The sequence below is a fragment of the Zophobas morio genome, unplaced genomic scaffold (assembly GCF_036711695.1).
Source record: "Zophobas morio isolate AGI-343-1 ecotype UQ-CSIRO unplaced genomic scaffold, CSIRO_AGI_Zmor_V1 ptg000016l, whole genome shotgun sequence".
Lineage (NCBI taxonomy): Eukaryota > Metazoa > Arthropoda > Insecta > Coleoptera > Tenebrionidae > Zophobas > Zophobas morio.
In genome coordinates, this window is record NW_026972121.1 from 1,725,379 (window position 1) to 1,744,937 (window position 19,559).

General features: G+C 29.2%; 2 protein-coding genes across 2 annotated transcripts in view; one reads left to right on the plus strand and one right to left on the minus strand.

Moving 5' to 3' along the window:
* Positions 1-1,755: 1,755 nt before the first annotated feature.
* LOC135129527 (histone acetyltransferase type B catalytic subunit) lies at positions 1,756-11,895 on the plus strand. The gene is made up of 8 exons (XM_064056692.1): positions 1,756-1,940; positions 1,993-2,101; positions 2,147-2,231; positions 2,278-2,537; positions 2,587-2,728; positions 2,780-2,991; positions 3,042-3,307; positions 11,686-11,895. Exons 2-8 carry the CDS (start codon positions 1,993-1,995, stop codon positions 11,851-11,853), a joined length of 1,242 nt encoding a protein of 413 aa, XP_063912762.1. The 5' UTR covers positions 1,756-1,940; the 3' UTR covers positions 11,854-11,895.
* Positions 11,896-11,926: 31 nt separating this feature from the next.
* Nsl1 (non-specific lethal 1) overlaps positions 11,927-19,559 on the minus strand; it is a 33,019-nt gene continuing 25,386 nt past the window's right edge. The window contains exons 5-8 of the mRNA XM_064056685.1: positions 14,043-14,243; positions 13,639-13,987; positions 13,509-13,584; positions 11,927-13,327 (exon numbers count right to left, since the gene is read on the minus strand). Coding sequence (XP_063912755.1) covers positions 12,707-13,327; positions 13,509-13,584; positions 13,639-13,987; positions 14,043-14,243 — 1,247 coding nt within the window. The 3' untranslated portion in view covers positions 11,927-12,706. The remainder of the gene's footprint in view (positions 13,328-13,508; positions 13,585-13,638; positions 13,988-14,042; positions 14,244-19,559) is intronic.

Here is a 19,559-nt window from a genome sequence, read left to right on the forward strand (position 1 = left end):
TCTCAATTTGGGGAACTTATCAATTTCAATGTTTCGATTTTTCTGTCTTTCAATTTTTTTATCGATTTTTTTTAATTTCAAAATTTTAGATTTCTTTGTTTTTGACTTCTCAATTTTTGCTGATTTCGATTTCTCATTTTTTATATTTTTCGACTTTTAGACTTCCTAATTTTTTTCGATGTTTCAGTTTTTGAATTTTCGATGTGTCGTTTTTTCGATTTCTTGATTTTTCGAGTTTTCAGTTTTTCCATTTTCCAGTTTTTCGCCATTTCATTTTGTCTATTCTTCAATTTTCCACTTTTCGACTTATCGATTTCTCGGTTTTTCTTTTTTTTTTGAAATCTCGATTTCTTTTCTTTTTTTAATTTGTCCATAATTTCATTTTCCAAATTTTCGATTTTTCGATTTTTCAATTTTTCGATTTTTTAGTTCGTCGATATTTATATTTTTCAATTTTTCGATGTTTCGATTTTTTGATTGTTCAATTTTTCTTTTTTTAGATCTTTCTATTTATCGATTTTTTTAATTTTAAATTTTTGTATTTTTTTTTGTTTTTACCTTTTTGATTTTTCAATTTTGGCCTATTTCGGTTTCTCAATTTTTAGATTTTTCGTGTGTGTCGTTTTTTCCTTTTCTTGGTCTTTCGACTTTTCAGTTTTTCAGTGTTTCTAGATCCCAATTGTTCGTCATTTCAGTTATGGAATTTTCCTATTTCTCGATTTTTCAGTTTTTCAATTCTTCAATTTTCCAATTTTTCAATTTTTTGGGTTTTTAAATTTCAGATATTCGAATTTTTCAATTTTTCGATTTTTTTGATGTCTCGGTTTCTTGATTTTTGAATTCTTGATATTTTCGATTTTTCTAGTTCTTCGATATTTATATTTTTCAATTGTTCGAATTTTAAAATTTTTGATTTTTTAAATTCTGGATTTTAGATTTATCGGTTTTTTGACTTTTCGATTTCTTGACATCTCGGGTTTTCAATTTTCTTCCATTTTTCAATTTTTTGATATTTCAACTTTGGGATTTTTCAATGTTTCGCCTCTTCAATTTTTGATTTTTCGATTTTTCGATTTCTCACTTTTTTAATTTAAAATTTTCGATTTCTCAATTTTTCGAATTTTTAGTTTTTTCTTTCTTCAATGTTCCGATTTTTTGAATTCTGGATTTTCGATTCTGCAATTTTTCGATAATTTGATTTTTCAATTTTTCAAATTTTAGATTTTTCAATTTCTCGTTTTTTCGATTCTTCAGTGCTTTTCAATTTTTCCCTGAAAATTTTTCGTTTTTTCGATGTTTCAATCTTTTTATCGTTTTTGTTTTTTAATAGTTTTCGATTTCTTTGTTTTTAACTTCTCAATTTTTGCTTATTTCGATTTCTCATTTTTTCGATTTTTCGACTTTTAGTTTTCCTAATTTCCCGATCACAAAACGAAACATCGAAAGTTTCGAATTTTTCTATTTTTCAATTTTTCAGTTTTTCGATTCTTCAATTTTCCAATTTTTAAATTTCTCGAATTTTGATATTCTGGATTTTCGATTTCTTGCTTTTTCATTTTTTGACCTTTCGATTTTTAAATTTTTTTCATTTTTCTGTTTTAAATGTTTGGATTTCTCAATCTTTCCGTTTTTGAATTTTCGATTTTAGATTTTCCAGTCTAGTAAACCAGTCGCCGCCACTGGTGCCCACTGTTTTGAAATCGCAATAGCGATTTAAATTTCCCGCGCCCGTTTGACATTTGGCACAAATGACATGCGCTGTCATTTCGCGCCAGACCGCTAGATTACCCCTAACCATCATATTTACATAAAAATACAACCCGATTTTGGGGCCAATTCCCACCGATTTGATCCAGGAAAACGAGTTCTCAACCGCCCTTTTAACCTTCAAGACGTAGCATCGTGCTGATTTCCAACCCCGCTTTATCGTCGTTTTTACCGTGAGTATTTTGCCAAAATATATCGCGCCCCACACAAAAATCAAATTTCCAGATGGCCAAGAACAGTTCAAACGAAGACAACGACCCAGTTGTGAACTCCGAAGACGACGAAATGGTGCAGTACAGGAAATCGAGTTTGAATGTCGTCACATTTCGGACTGGTAAGACCCCAAAAAAAGCTTCCTTGGTTTACGTAGTTGTTGTAGTTTACGGACAAAAAGATTTCGAAACGCCCCACAAAGAGAGCAATAGTTTTAAGCCGGATATGGCGCACCAGATTTTCGGCAAATCGTAAGTGAGTGAAAGGTGTCACCACATGAGTACGATCGTGTTACAGGGAAATGATTTTCGGCTACAAGCAACTCACCATAAGTTTGTATTACCTTCACAACTCGGCTAAGTGTTTCGCGGATGTCCAGTTCAGTGATAAAATTGTCGACAGCGAGGGGTTTGAAGCCGATGATGTGATGACCGCGTTGAATCCGTGGCTACCTACAGACTTTAGAGCGAAGAAAGAGCAGTTCTTGGGGGATTTACAAGACGAAAATCACTCAGAGATGTTCGGTGAGGTGATTGACACGTTTGAGAACCAAGGGAGTAAGTGGGGTTGGATCTGTCGTGGGTTTTATTCACCTGAGATTTTTAGGAACGTACAAAATCACCATTTGCGACACGTCGAGCGAGAGTTTCAAGGAGTTCCACCAGCGGTTTGAGACTTACATCGTGTGGTTTATTGATGGGGCGAATTTCATAGATCTGGAAGACACCCGCTGGGCTATTTTTTACGTGTTAGTATTTTTTGGCACGGGTTGGACGCTACCATAATTTAATTTTATCAGATATGAAGAGTTTGAAGTCGAGGGGAAACAATATCGCTCGCCTGTTGGTTTTTGTACGGTGTACAAATTCTACCTGTATCCGGATTTAATCCGGCCACGGATCAGCCAGTTCTTTATTTTACCCAGCCACCAGAGGAGAGGGCTCGGTACCAAGTTGTACTGCACCATATATAATTATTTACTGGAATTACCGGATTCTGCGGATATCACAGGTCTTTTGGTTTTAGTTTTTTTTTTTTTTGTGAAGTTGTGTATTTTGTAGTTGAGGAACCAACCGAAATTTTTCAGAGAATTCGCGACTTTTGCGATAGTCTGAGGGTGTATAAAGATTTGGAGGAAAATAAAATTAGTATTTCAACTCAGAACCAGAAGCAGATTAAGGAGTTGTTGAAGCGACATAAAATTTGTAAGAGGCAGGCCCAACGCGTTTTCGATGTTTTAGAATGTTTGATGGCTCATAAAAGTGGCTACCATGAATACGTTAAGTTTACGGAGAGTATCAAGACACGTATTTCTGGCGAGATGCAGGTAAGGTTCTACAGTGAAATCCGTTTTTGAATTTAATTAATTACTTCAAACATCTCATCAAATACACTCTAGAAATTTTATTTTGTTCCACAATTTTGATATTTTTCCAGAAATCTACTCATAAGTGAACAATTTTTCATTAAATCGCAAAATTAATTAAAAAATTAACCAATTACTTCAAACAATTCAGATAAAACATTCTAGAAAATAAAATTCTGTTTTACAATTTTTAATTGTTTCCAAAAATCTACACAAATAAATGATAATTAATTAATTTACTAATTACTTGAAACATCTCGCTTAAACAATTCTAGAAACTAAAAACATCAAGTACAAACGTAAAATTCTGTACAGTTTTGAATTTTTTCCAAGAATTAAACACACAAATGGAACATTTTTAATTTAGGCATAAAATAATTAATTAATTCATGAATTAGTTACTTCAAACAATTCACAAAAAAATTTAGAAAATTAAATTTTGTTCCACGATTTTCTTATTTTGCAAAAACCTCCACATTGAACCTGTTTGAATTAGTCAATAGAATTAACGAATTAATTTACTAATTACTTGAAACATCTTAAATTCTGTCCAATTTTGAATTTTTTCCATGAATTTAACAGATAAATGGAAGATTTTTAATTTAATCTTAAAATAATCAATTAATTAATTAATTACTTCAAACATCTCACTAACACACACGGGAAATATTATTTTGTTCCACAATTTAAACTTTTTTTCCAAAAATCCACAGATAAGTGACCATTTTTAATTTAATTTAAGTAAAATTAATGGATTAATCAACTAATTCCTTAAAACATTTCACTTAAAAATTCTAGAACATGAAAACATCAAATTAAATCGTAAAATTCTGCCCAGTTTTGAGTACTTTCCACGAATTAAACACAACAATTGGAACATTTTTTATTTAATCATAAAATTAATTAATTTATTAATTAATCACTTCAAACATTACGTAAAAAATTCTAGTAAATTAAGTTCCATTCTACAATTTTGAATTATTTTCAAGAATTTACATACCAATGAACCAGTTTTGATTTAATCATATAATTATTCATTAATTAATTACTTCAAACCTCTGGCAAAAAAACGAAAAAAAAAATTGTTCCACAATTTAGACTTTTCTCTATAAATCTACATATAAATGAACCCTTTTTTATTTAATAAATTACGTTTTTGAATTAATTTACTAATTACTTTAAACATTTCACTTAAATAATTATTCTAGCACACAGAAACATTAAATTAAATCGTAAAATTCTGTCCAATTTTGATATTTTTCCACGAATTTAACAGATAAATGGAAGATTTTTTATTTAATCATAAAATAATCAATTAATTAATTAATTACTTCAAACATCTCACAAACACACTCTGGAAATATTATTTTGTTCCACAATTAAAACGTTTTTCCAAAAATCTACACATAAGTGACCATTTTTAATTGAAGTTAAATAAAATTAATTAATTAATTTACTAATTCCTTAAAACATTTCACTTAAAAATGAAAACATCGAATTAAATCGTAAAATTCTGTCCAATTTTGAATTTTTCCATGAACATTTTTTATTTAATCATAAAATTAATTCATTCATTAATTAATTACTTCAAACATTACGTCAAAAATTCTAGAAAATTAAATTCCATTCGGCAATTTTGAATTCTTTACAAGAATTTACACACCAATGAACTAATTTTGATTTAATCATAAAATAATTCATTAATTAATTACTTCAAACCTCTGGCAAAAAAACTAAAAAAAAAATTATTCCACACTTTCGACTTTTCTCCATAAATCTACACATATAAATGAACCATTTTTAATTTAATAAATAAAATTAATGAATTAATTTACTAATTACTTGAAACATTTCACTTGGACAATTATTCTAGCACACAGAAACATCAAATTAAATCGTAAAATTCCGTCCAATTTTGAATTTTTTCTACGAATTTAACAGCTAAATGGAAGATTTTTATTTTTATCATAAAATAATCAATTAATTAATTAATTACTTCAAACATTTCACAAACACACTCTGGAAATACTATTTTGTTCCGCAATTTAAACTTTTTTTTCAAAAATCTACAGATAAGTGACCATTTTTAATTTAATTTAAGTAAAATTAATGAATTAATCAACTAATTCCTTAAAACATTTCACTTAAAAATTCTAGAACATGAAAACAAAAAATTAAATCGTAAAATTCTCTCCAATTTTGGTTTTTTTTTCACGAGTGAAACACACAAATGGAACATTTTTTATTTAATCATAAAATTAATTAATTCATTAATTAATTACTTCAAACATTACGTCAAAAATTCTAGAAAGTTAAATTCCATTCTATAATTTTGAATTCTTTACAAGAATTTACACACCAATGAACCAATTTTGATTTAATCATAAAATATTTTATTAATCAATTACTTCAAACGTCTGGCAAAAAAAACTAAAAAAAAAATGGTTCCACAATTTAGACTTTTCTCCATAAATCTACATATAGATGAACCATGTTTAATTTAATAAATAAAATTAATGAATTAATTTACTAATTACTTGAAACATTTCACTCAAACAATTATTCTAGCACACAGAAACATCAAATTAAATCGTAAAATTCCGTCCAATTTTGACTTTTTTCTGCGAATTTAACAGATAAATGGAAGATTATTTATTTAATCATAAAATAAATAATTAATTAATTACTTTAAATATCTTACAAACACACTCTAGGAATATTATTTTGTTCCACAATTTAAACTTTTTTTCCAAAAATCTACACATAAGTGACCATTTTTATTTTAATTTGAATAAAATTAATGAATTAGTTTACTAATTCATTAAAACGTTTCACTTAAAAATTCTAGAACATGAAAACATCGAATTAAATCGTAAAATTCTGTCCAATTTTGAGTTTTGTCCACAAATTAAACACACAAATTCCATTAATCTACATATAAATGAACCATTTTTAATTTAATAAATAAAATTAATGAATTAATTTACTAATTACTTGAAACATTTCACTTAAACAATTATTCTAGCACACAGAAACATCAAATTAAATCGTAAAATTCCGTCCAATTTTGAATTTTTTCTACGAATTTAACAGCTAAATGGAAGATTTTAATTTTTATCATAAAATAATCAATTAATTAATTAATTACTTCAAACATTTCACAAACACACTCTGGAAATACTATTTTGTTCCACAATTTAAACTTTTTTTTCAAAAATCTACAGATAAGTGACCGTTTTTAATTTAATTTAAGTAAAATTAATGAATTAATCAACTAATTCCTTAAAACATTTCACTTAAAAATTCTAGAACATGAAAACAAAAAATTAAATCGTAAAATTCTCTCCAATTTTGGTTTTTTTTTTCAGGAGTGAAACACAAATGGAACATTTTTTATTTAATCATAAAATTAATTAATTAATTAATTAATTACTTCAAACAAAAAAAAAATTATTCCACACTTTCGACTTTTCTCCATAAATCTACATATAAATGAACCATTTTTAATTTAATAAATAAAATTAATGAATTAATTTACTAATTACTTGAAACATTTCACTTGGACAATTATTCTAGCACACAGAAACATCAAATTAAATCGTAAAATTCCGTCCAATTTTGAATTTTTTCTACGAATTTAACAGCTAAATGGAAGATTTTTATTTTTATCATAAAATAATCAATTAATTAATTAATTACTTCAAACATTTCACAAACACACTCTGGAAATACTATTTTGTTCCGCAATTTAAACTTTTTTTCCAAAAATCCACAGATAAGTGACCATTTTTAATTTAATTTAAGTAAAATTAATGAATTAATCAACTAATTCCTTAAAACATTTCACTTAAAAATTCTAGAACATGAAAACAAAAAATTAAATCGTAAAATTCTCTCCAATTTTGTTTTTTTTTTCACGAGTGAAACACACAAATGGAACATTTTTTATTTAATCATAAAATTAATTAATTCATTAATTAATTACTTCAAACTTTACGTCAAAAATTCTAGAAAATTAAATTCCATTCTATAATTTTGAATTCTTTACAAGAATTTACACACCAATGAACCAATTTTGATTTAATCATAAAATATTTTATTAATCAATTACTTCAAACGTCTGGCAAAAAAAACTAAAAAAAAAAAAGGTTCCACAATTTAGACTTTTCTCCATAAATCTACATATAAATGAACCATGTTTAATTTAATAAATAAAATTAATGAATTAATTTACTAATTACTTGAAACATTTCACTCAAACAATTATTCTAGCACACAGAAACATCAAATTAAATCGTAAAATTCCGTCCAATTTTGACTTTTTTCTACGAATTTAACAGATAAATGGAAGATTATTTATTTAATCATAAAATAAATAATTAATTAATTAATTACTTTAAATATCTTACAAACACACTCTAGGAATATTATTTTGTTCCACAATTTAAACTTTTTTTCCAAAAATCTACACACAAGTGACCATTTTTAATTTAATTTAAATAAAATTAATGAATTAATTTACTAATTCCTTAAAACATTTCATTTAAAAATTCTAGAACATGAAAACATCAAATTAAATCGAAAATTGTGTTCAGTTTTGAGTTTTTTCCACGAATTAAACACACAAATGGAACATTTTTCATTTAATCATAAAATTAATTAATTCATTAATTAATTACTTCAAACATTAGGTAAAAAAGTCTAGAAAATTAAATTCTTTAAAAGAATTTACACACCAATGAACCAGTTTTGATTTAATCATATAATTATTCATTAATTAATTACTTCAAACCTCTGGCAAAAATACTAAAAAAAAAATTTTTTACACAATTTAGACTTTTCTCCATAAATCAACATTTAAATGAACCATTTTTAATTTAATAGATAAAATTAATGAATTAATTTACCAACACCTCGCTTAAATAATTAAATCGTAAAATTCTGTGCAATTTTGAATTTTTTTCGACGAATTTAACAGATAAATGGAAGATTTTTAATTTAATCATAAAATAATCAATTAATTAATTAATTACTTCAAACATTTCATTAACACTATGGAAATATTATTTTGTTCGACAATTTAAACTTTTTTTCCAAAAATCCACACATAAGTGACCATTTTTAATTTAATTTAAATAAAATTAATGAATTAATTTACTAATTCCTTAAAACATTTCACTTAAAAATTCTAGAACATGAAAACATCGAATTAAATCGTAAAATTCTGTCCAATTTGGGTTTTGTCCACGAATTAAACAATCAAATGGAACATTTTTTATTTAATCATAAAATTAATTAATTCATAAATTAATTACTACAAACATTACGTAAAAAATTCTAGAAAATTAAATTCTACACACCAATGAACCAATTTTGATTTAATCATAAAATAATTCATTAATTAATTACTTCAAACCTCTGGCAAAAAAACTTAAAAAAAAAGTTCCACACTTTAGACTCTTCTGTACAAATCTACACATAAATGAAGCATTTTTAATTTAATAAATAAAATTAATGAATTAATTTACTAATTACTTGAAACATAAAATTCTGTCCAATTTTGAATTTCTCCACGAATTTAACAGATAAATGAAAGATTTTTTATTTAATCATAAAATAATGAATTACTTCAAACATCTCACCAACACATTCTGTAAATATTCTTTTATTCCACAATTTAAACTTTTTTTCCAAAAATCTACACATAAGTGACCATTTTTTATTTAATTTAAATTAAATTAATGAATTAATTTACTAATTCCTTAAAACATTTTACTTAAAAATTCTAGAACATAAAAACCTCAAATTAAATCGTAAAATTCTGTCCAATTTTGAGTTTTTTCCACGAATTAAACAATCATGGAACATTTTTTATTTAATCATCAAATTAATTAATTCATTGATTAATTACTTCAAACATTACGTAAAAAATTCTAGAAAATTAAATTCCATTCTACAATTTTGAATTCTCTACAAGAATTTACACACCAATGAAATAATTAATTTTGATTTAATCATAAAATAATTCATGAATTAATTACTTCAAACCTCTGGCAAAAAAACAAAAAAAAATTGTTCCACACTTTCGATTTTTCTCCATGAATCTACATATAAATGAACCATTTTTAATTTAATAGATAAAATTAATGAATTAATTTACTAATTACTTGAAACACCTCGCTTAAATAATTATTTTAGCACACAGAAACATCAAATTAAATCGTAAAATTCTGTCCAATTTTGAATTTTTTCCACGAATTTAATAGATAAATGGAAGATTTTTAATTTTAATTACTTCAAACATTTCACAAACACTCTGGAAATATTATTTTGTTCCACAATTTAACCTTTTTTTCCAAAAATCTACACATAAGTGACCATTTTTAATTTATTTTAAATAAAATTAATGAATTAATTTACTAATTAACAAACATTTCACTTAAAAATTCTAGAACATGAAAACATCCAATTAAATTGTAAAATTCTGTCCAATTTTGAGTTTTTTCCACGAACTCATCACAAATGGCACATTTTTTATTTAATCATGAAATTAATTAATTCGTTAATTAATTACTTCAAACATTACGTGAAAAATTCTAGAAAATTAAATTCCTTTCTACAATTTTGAATTCTTTACAAGAATTTAGACCAATGAACCAATTTTGATTTAGTCATAAAATTAATTAATGACTTCAAACATAAAAACTCTAGAAATAAAATTTTGTTCCACAATTTAGATTTTTTTCACAAAAATGTACACATAAACGAATTTTTTTTCTTAATCAATAAAATTAATTAATTTTAATTTACCCACTACTTGAAACATCTGGCTTGACAATTCTAGAAACCAAATTCTGTTACACAATTTTGAATTTTTTCCAACAATTTTATCATAAAATCATAAATCAGAATTTAGGCAAATAAATGACCAATTTTTGATACGCCATAACATATATTATCATAAAATTAATTAATTTGTTCATTAATTACTTTAAACGTCAGAATTTATTATTATTTTTTTTAATTGTTTCATTATTTTCATCAAAGATGATTCACTTGTGTGTAAATTCTTGGAAAAAGTTGGAAATTGTAGGCAATTGGACAGAATTTTCCGATTTAACTTGACGTTTTTACGTTCTAGAATTGTTTAATCGAGATGTTTTAAGTAATTAATAAATTACTTCATTAATTTCATTGACCAAATCAAAAATGATTCATTATTGTGGAGATTTTTGAAAAAAAAAATGAACCAAATGTAATTTTCTAAATTTTTTTGTGAATTGTTTGAAGTACCTCCCAATTAATAATTTTATGTCTAAAACAAAAATGGTTCATGTGTCTTTAATTCTGGGAAAACATTTAAAATAATTTATTAATTAATTCATTGTACTGCTTAAGTCAAATGTCGTTCATTTGTGTGTAGATTTTTGGGAAAAAAATGAAAATTGTAGGACAGAATCTTATTTCTTAGTGTTTTTTTGTGGGAGATGTTTGAAGTTATTAATTAATCAATAAATTAATTAATTTTATGACTAAATCTCAAACAGTTCATTTGTGTATAAATTCTTGGAAAAACATCAAAATTCTACCGAACTTTACGATTTAACTTAATGGTTTTATTGGCTTGAATTGTTTAAGCAAGATATTTAAAATAATTAATTAATTAATTTTACTGATTACGTCAAAAATGGTTCATTTGTGTGCGCAGGTTCAAAATCCTAGGACGGAATTTTAATTCGTAGAGTTTTTTGTGTAAGATGTTTGAAGTAATTAATTAACGAATTAATTGATTTTATGATTAAATCAAAAATAGTTCATTTGTGTATAAATTTTTGGAAAAAAATTCATAATTGTAAACTGAATTTTATTTTCTAGAAATTTTTATGTGAGGTGTTTGAAGTGATTTATATATTTTAATTTATTTAATTTTATGGTTAAATAAAAAATGGTTCATATAATTTTTGAGAATAGTTTATGCGAGGGAATTTATCAATGATTTTTATGATTTAGTTAAAAATGTGTCATTTGTGTACAGATTTTTGGAAAAACATCAAAATTGTACAGCCGAATTTTACAGTTCAACTCTTCAATTTTTTTGTTTAGAATTGTTAATGCGAGATACGTAAATGAATTAATTTTGTAATTAAGTCAAAAATGGTTAATTTGTGTTGTTTTGTGGAAAGAATTCAAAATTGTAGAATTTAACTTCAATTGTGTAGTCTAGAGTCGTTCATCCGACATTTTCAAAGTAATTAATCAGTTAATTAATTTTATGATTAATTTTATAATTTATCTGTATTAAGATTTTTTTTCCTGTATTATATCTGTTCCAATTTTAGAAAGAGATGCGCGGTAGCAAACGTGTGTGTAACAAGGACCGAGCCCCCGTGGTCGTAGAGCCCCTAGACAAGAAATTCGCCCTGGAGCAGGAATACAACCGCTACATCGGCAGCCTCGAGTGGCCCACCAACCGCCTCCGGCACCACCTGTCCAAGACCCCGAAATGAACCTGGCCTGTATTTTTTTAAATAAAATTTTCGTACTCCGCAGGTGTGGTTTTCTTAAAATAAAAGTCACAAATCTGGCTGTCGAACAAGCAGATCGATTTTTATTTTATTGATATACATGTAGATATCTGCATATAAAAACGTACAATACCACTACAGGTAGTTATTAAGATGGGTGATGTACTGATGCAAATCTTCTCTGTGTGGCAAAAATAGAAACAATCTTGCACCGTAACATAAACCGAGACTTCCTGTGTAAACATTTTAATAATGGTAATAGTAATACATAATTGCCTCTTATGAAGAGTATGTACAATTTGGATTTTCGCTAAACAAAACTGCAGTCGCCTGCAAATAATTTCGAAAATATATTTGTAACAAACATTTGCACTGTCTTATTTACAATAATACATTCGTAACAAGTCACTGGGTTGTACTTGACATTTAAAAAAGAAAATTAACAGTAACTAGAACGAAAATCGAACTCGTAACAAAAATGACAATGTTAAAATTAGCATTAACCGACTAACCAGTCACGTGAATCAAGTGAACTAGAACTTTATTAACTTGCAACAGTACAAAATGAAATATCCTAAATTATGATTATATTACAAAATGAGAAAATATTACAAGTGAACTGAATAACTACTAAGCTTTGAATTCTGTATTTCGCTTTAACAAGATTAATATACATTACAATACTAAAGAGCAACAACAGTATTGACGTATCTTTACAAGTAGTGTAATGACAATCACAGACCTTATAATACAAAATCCGAAGCTTGAAACAATCAAAACTACTGCTCGGTTGCCCGGCAAATTAAAACCAACTAATCAACTGTCACTCGCACGTCTATCTTTTGTGCCTGTCCCTCGACCGCTCCATGTCGACCCACTCGGGGTCGTTCGGGTCCTCGTCCCCCACGGCCGACTCCGTCGACTCGCTCCCCGGCGAGTCCGCCTTGTCGTCCAGGTAGCCGAACTCGCCCGAGTCCTGCGCCCGGTAGTTCGTCTGGAACTGGTGGTCCTCCGGCATGTTCTTCAGCATCTTCTCGAACGTCTCGTCGTCCAACGGGAACGTCCGCGTGTCGAACGGCGCCACTTCCACGTTCTCGGGCGTGCTGTTCTCCTCGCGCCCCACCTCCCTGCTCTCCCTGGCGAAGCGCGACTGCGAGATCGTCCGCCGCCGCATCGCGCTGATCGACGGCAGGTCGTCGGGGTTGGCCGGGAGCGGCGTCGCCGGCGGCGACGTCAGCGGCGAGTTGGTGGTGTTGTCGGCGTGGTCGGCGGGGTGGGGCGACAGCGGATCGGGCGTGTTCGCGCCGCTCGACTCCGCCAAGCTGTCGGTTCGTTTGTGTGATCGGGAGCGGCCGTGGCCGCTCGGTAGTTTCAGGTAACTCAGGAATTTCTTCTTTTCTTCGTACTCGCACTTCTCGTGACGGGTTATCACGGCTTCTTCAGAGAGATCTTCCGCCTGCGAACACGTCAAAGCTCATCAGCAAAACGCCCGAAAACCAAAAATCATCCTATCAACTTTTTTTACAAGTCAGTGGTAGTGACGAAACTTTAGACATATCATTGCTAAGTCAATTACTGTGAATGCATCATACAGAACTACCAACTTTACATACACACACATTAAAAAATACACTTACATCGCTATCTTGACTAGGATTCCTAACAGCTCCGTTGTTTTTATCACATTTAACATCGACTTCCGCTATTCGCCATCTAAAAACACCCGAATTAACGAAATTATAATCGCCGCCCCCGGATCCCACTCACTTTGGTGTTAGTATTTCTTTGTACTGCAACTTCTCTACCCTGGTGGCGGCTGCGACGCTGTACGGTATCACGATATTGTCGATATCGTACGAATTCGCCCTGTTCCTCCTGTTGTAGCCCGAAATCGCCTGCATGTGGAGCAGCGGCGACGAACTCGGCGACGCCGCCGCCGAATTGGACGCCGCCGCGTTGCTGTTGTTCCCTATGGATTCTACTTCCTCGTCGGCGGTGTCGCCCACCGCCGACTGTAATTGCGTCATGGCCATTTTTGGTTTCCTCTTGAACGATAACGACGACGACGAAGTCGAATGTCGGCCCGTTTTTCTTCCTCGAATTTTGTTTCTGATCTCTGAAAACGAGCGAAATTTTACTAGAGGTACTAAGAACGCGCGAAAGCGACTCACTCGCCGAAAGCGCCGACATCGTGCTCGGTTTCAACAAACGGTTATACTTCTTCCGGTGGTCAATTTTCTTTGATCTATGTTCCAGTGCAGTTTTATCAGATCTATCGCTTTTCATCACTTTCAGAGATTTCATTCGCGTGCTTCGTTGTTGCCATTCCGGGTTTTTCATGATGGCTTCGCAGTGGATGGCGTAGGACACATCTAGAAAAACATTACGTTACTTTTTTTTTTCAGACAGCGATCATTAGCGTAGAGATACCGATGTCCGACACACGTGACAAGTGCAATCGTTCGCAAACAACGAATTTTTCCACGGAATTAACTAATCGTTGCACACATTACGCAACGCAATCTTGTTTTCCTTTTTCGACTTTGGGGAATTCGTGCTTTCAACACGATTCATATTTGTTTTCGACATTATTATTTACCCAAAAGAAATTCTACGCTCGACTGTGTAATTATGTCGTATTCTGTTCGGTGCTCTCGAAGGAAGAAAAGAATGTTCGTTGGATATATTTTTTTTTAATCACAAATGTAAAACAATGTTCATCTTTTGGTGTTGTAATTCAAGTGTCTGTAAAAATTATTTTCTGCGCAATAAATGGCACAATTTCCACGACATTCGATACAAAGATAAAAATAATAATCAAATTGTCATAAAGTACTATTTTTAGAACTTGCCCGACAACACAATGAATATTCCAAATAAATGCGAGGCGAAGCCGAGACTTGTGTAAACAATGACAAAAACAGTCACTCTTAATGTTTTTATAATCACCTTGAAGTGTAACTCTCGACTTCGCCTCGCATTTATTTGCTGAATAATATCTCTGAATCAACAAAAGTTTTGTGATGGTGTCATCGATTATGATAACACGTAATGTATTTGGTTTAATCAACAAAATTAGTTCCCTCATTTATCGAAATTTTGAGATGACGTCATCAACGCCTCGGAAGGATTGAATAGACGAATTTTGAAAAAAAAAATTTTATTCCAGAAATCTACACGCATGACGTTGAAAAGATAGAAATATATTATTTTGCATATTTTAAACAGTATTGATATGGCAAAATTTTTGGAATGGCGTCACCAAGTTTTTTAAATGGATGACTAGATGAATTCTGATTGGCGATTTATCACTATTACTACAATTTTAAAATGTATGTAAAATTTCAGGGCAAAGAGTTTGGTGGTTTTTAAATTAAATCGTGAAATCTTTCCGGATTTTTTTCAAAAAAAAAAAAAAATATATGTGGGTCGATTAACAGTACAGATAAGTGTTTTCCCCCAAAAACAAAAAAAAAAAAATAATAATTTGGGTGATTTTCGAAACTGGTCGAATTGGTAGAAAATCGAAATTTGGAAAATTCGGTGCCAAATTCGACTTTTTCTAAAATTCTAAAAATTGTCATATTTCATTTGGTATCTCTGGAAGTGGTGGAATTTTTAAAGAACTGAAGCCCAAAATAATTTCTGACAAAAAATTCCTTGTAAGTAATTTTCGAAAATAATCAGAAAAAGGTCGAAAATTCAAAAAACGAGATTTTCGAAAACTTGTTCAAAAATCTACAAAAATTCAGAGAAATAAATCTCCGCCTGTTGTTTCCAAAAATATAACGTGTTTTTAGTTTAAGACTAAGATTTTCGAAAGATTCGGTCTCAAAGTCAAATTTTTCAAAAATTCTAAAAATTGTCATATGTATTTCATTTGGTGATTCTGAAAGTAGTGAGAATTGTTAAAGAACTGAAGCTGAAAATGACCTCTAGAGACGGCATCTACAAAAAAAAATCCTTTTGGAAATTTTCGAAAATGGCCAAAAAAGAAAGGTCCAAAATTTCATATTGAAAAATAGGGATTTTGGGAAAGTTGTCCAAAAATCCACAAAAAAAATTCGGGATATGGATCTCGACCTGATGATTCTAAAAATTTAACGTGTTTTCTCGGATTAAGATTTTTGGAAATATTCGGTCCCAAATTTGAATTTTTCAAAAATTCTAAAAATTATCATATTTCATTCGGTCTCTCTGGAAGTGGTGGAAATTTTCAAAGAACTGAAGCCCAAAATAATTTCTGAAGATCCGACTCTACAAAAAATTCTCTTTTAAGTAATTTTCGAAAATAGTCAAAAAAAGGTCGAAAATTCAAAAATCTTTAAAAAACGAGATTTTCGAAAACTTGTCCAAAAATCTGCAAAAAATTCAGAGATCTAAATCTCGACCTGTTGATTCTAAAAATATAACGTGTTTTTAGTTTAAGATTAAGATTTTCGAAAGATTCGGTCTCAAGTCAAATTTTTCAAAAATTCTAAAAATTGTCATATTTCATTTGGTGATTCTGAAAGGAAAGTGAGAATTGTTAAAGAACTGAAGCTGAAAATGACCTCTAGAGACGGCATCTACAAAAAAAATCCTTTTGGAAATTTTCGAAAATGGCCAAAAAAGGAAAGTCCAAAATTTCATATTGAAAAATAGGCATTTTGGAAAAGTTGTTCAAAAATCCACACAAAAAATCTGGACGTGATGATTCTAAAAATGTAACATATTTTCTCGGATTAAGATTTTTGGAAATATTCGGTCCCAAATTTGAATTTTCCAAAAATTCTAAAAATTATCGTATTTCATTTGGTCTCTCTGGAAGTGGTGGAAATTTTTAAAGAACTGAAGCCCAAAATAATTTCTGAAGATCCGACTCTACAAAAAATTCCCTTTAAGTAATTTTCGAAAATACGGAAAAAAAGGTCGAAAATTCAAAAATCTCATTAAAAAAATGAGATTTTCGAAAACTTATCCAAAAATCCACAAAAAATTCAGAGATATAGATCTCCACCTGTTGATTTCAAAACAATAACGTGCTTTTAGTCCAAGACTAAGATTTTCGAAAGATTCGGTCTCAGTAAAATTTTTCAAAAATTCTAAAAATTGTCATACCTCATTTGGTAATTCTGAAAGTAGTGAGAATTGTCAAAGAACTGAAGATGAAAATGACCTCTAGAGACGGCACCTACAAAAAAATTTTCGAAAATGGTAAAAAAAACGACCGAAAATAGGGATTTTGGAAAAGTTGTCTAAAAATCCACAAAAAAATTCCGGGATATAGATCTCGGCGTGCTGATTCTAAAAATATAACGTGTTTTCTCGGACTAAGATTTTCGAAATATTCGGTCCCAAATTCGAATTTTTCAAAAATTCTAAAAATTGTCATTTCATAATAATTTCCAAAGGTCGAATTAAAAAAAAATCCCTTCAATAATTTTCGAAAATGGAAAAAAGTCGAAAATTTCATATTCAAAAATCAATATTTGCGAAGGCTTGTCTTAAAATCCACAAAAAATCCAGGGAAATGGATCTCGACCTGTTGATTCCAAAAATATAACGTGTTTTTGGTCTAAAACTAAGATTTTGGAAAGATTCGGACTCAAATTCGGATTTTCTAAAGAACTAAAACCGAAAATGACTTTGAAGTCGGCATCTACAAAAAATCCCTTTTCGTAATTTTCGAAAATTGTCAAAAGAAGGTCGAAAATTTCATCTTGAAAAATCGAGATTTTCGAAAACTAGTCAAAAATGCACAAAAAATTCAGGGAAATAGATCTCGACCTGTTGATTTTAAATGTGTTTTTGGTCTAAGACCAAGATTTTCGAAAGATTCGGTCTAAAAATCGAATTTTCCAAAAATTCTAAAAATCAACGTATTTTTCATTTGGAGATTCTGGAAATGGTGGGAATTTTTAAAGACCTGAACTCGAAAATGACTTCTAGAGACGACATCTCCAAAAAAATTCTTTTAGGCAATTTTTGAAAATGGTCAAAAGAAATGATCGAAAATGTCATATTGAAAAATCGAGATTTTGGAAAGTCACCTAAAAAACCCCCAAAAAAAATCCGAGACAGAACTCGACGTGCTGATTTTAAAACTATCACGTGTTTTTGGTCCAAGACTAAAATTTTCGAAAGATTCAGTCTCGAATTCAAATTTTTCAAAAATTCTAAAAATTGTCATATTTCATTTGGCGATTCTGAAAGTAGTGAGAATTTTCAAAGAACTGAAGCTGAAAATGACCTCTAGAGACGGCATCTACAAAAATAATCTCTTTTAGGAATTTTTGAAAATGCCCAAAAAAAAAACCGGACCAAAAGTTCATATTGAAAAATAGGGATTTTGGAAAAGTTGTCTAAAAATCCACAAAAAATACGGGACATAGATCTCGACGTGCTGATTCTAAAAATATCACGTGCTTTCTCGGATCAAGATTTTTGGAAATATTCGGTCCCAAATTTGAATTTTTCAAAAATTCCAAGAATTGTCATATGTATTTCATTTGGTCTTTCTGGAAGTGGTGGAAATTTTTAAAGAACTGAAGCCTAAAATTATTTAAAAAGGTAGGACCCTTCAAAACATTTCCTTTAAGTTATTTTCGAAAATAGCTATATTCAAAAATCGAGATTTTCGAAAACTTGTTTAAAAATCCACAAAAATTTCAAAGATCTTGATCTGTTGATTCCAAAGTATAAAGTGTTTTTGGTCTAAGAATAAAATTTTTGACAGATTCAGTTTCAAATTCGAATTTTCCAAAAATTCTAAAAATTAATGCATTTTTCATTTGACGATTCAGGAAATGGTGGAAATTTTTAAAGAACTGAACCCGAAAATGACTTCTAGTAACGACGTTTCGAAAAAAAATCTTTTAGGTAATTTTCGAAAATGGTAAAAAAAACCGGTCGAAAATTTCATATTGAAAAATAGTGATTTTGGAAAATTTGTCTAAAAGTCCACAAAAAAATTCTGGGATATAGAACTCGACGTATTGATTTTTAAAATATAAAGTGTTTTTGATCTAAGAGTAAAATTTTCGAAAGATTCGGTCTCAAATTCAAATTTTTCAAAAATACTAAAAATTGCCATATTTTTCATTTGGCGATTCAGAAAGCGGTGGGAATTTTGAAAGAACAGAAGCTGAAAATGATTTTCAAACTTTTAAAAGTCTTCATCTACAAAAAATCCCTTTTGGTAATTTTCGAAAATAGTAAAAAAAGTCAAAAATTTCATATTGAAAAATTGAGATTTTGGTACACTCGTCTAAAAATCCACAAAAAATTCTGTGATAAAGATCTCGACATGTTGATTCCAAAAATATCTTAAGATTTTCGAAACATTCAGTCGCAAATTCGAATCTTTAAAAAATTCTAAAAATTGCCATATTTTTCATTTGGCGATTCACAAAGCGGTGGGAATTTTGAAAGAACTGAAGCTGAAACTTTTAAAGGTCGTCATCTACAAAAAAATCAATTTTGGTAATTTTCGAAAATAGTAAAAAAAGTCAAAAATTTCATATCGAAAAAAGAGATTTTGGAACACTCGTCTAAAAATCCACAAAAAATTCTTTGATATAGATTTCGACACGTTGATTCCAAAATATCTTAAGATTTTAGAAACATTCAGTCGCAAATTCGAATCTTTCAAAAATTCATTGCCATATGTACTCCATTTGGTGATTCTGGAAGTGGTAGCAATTTTT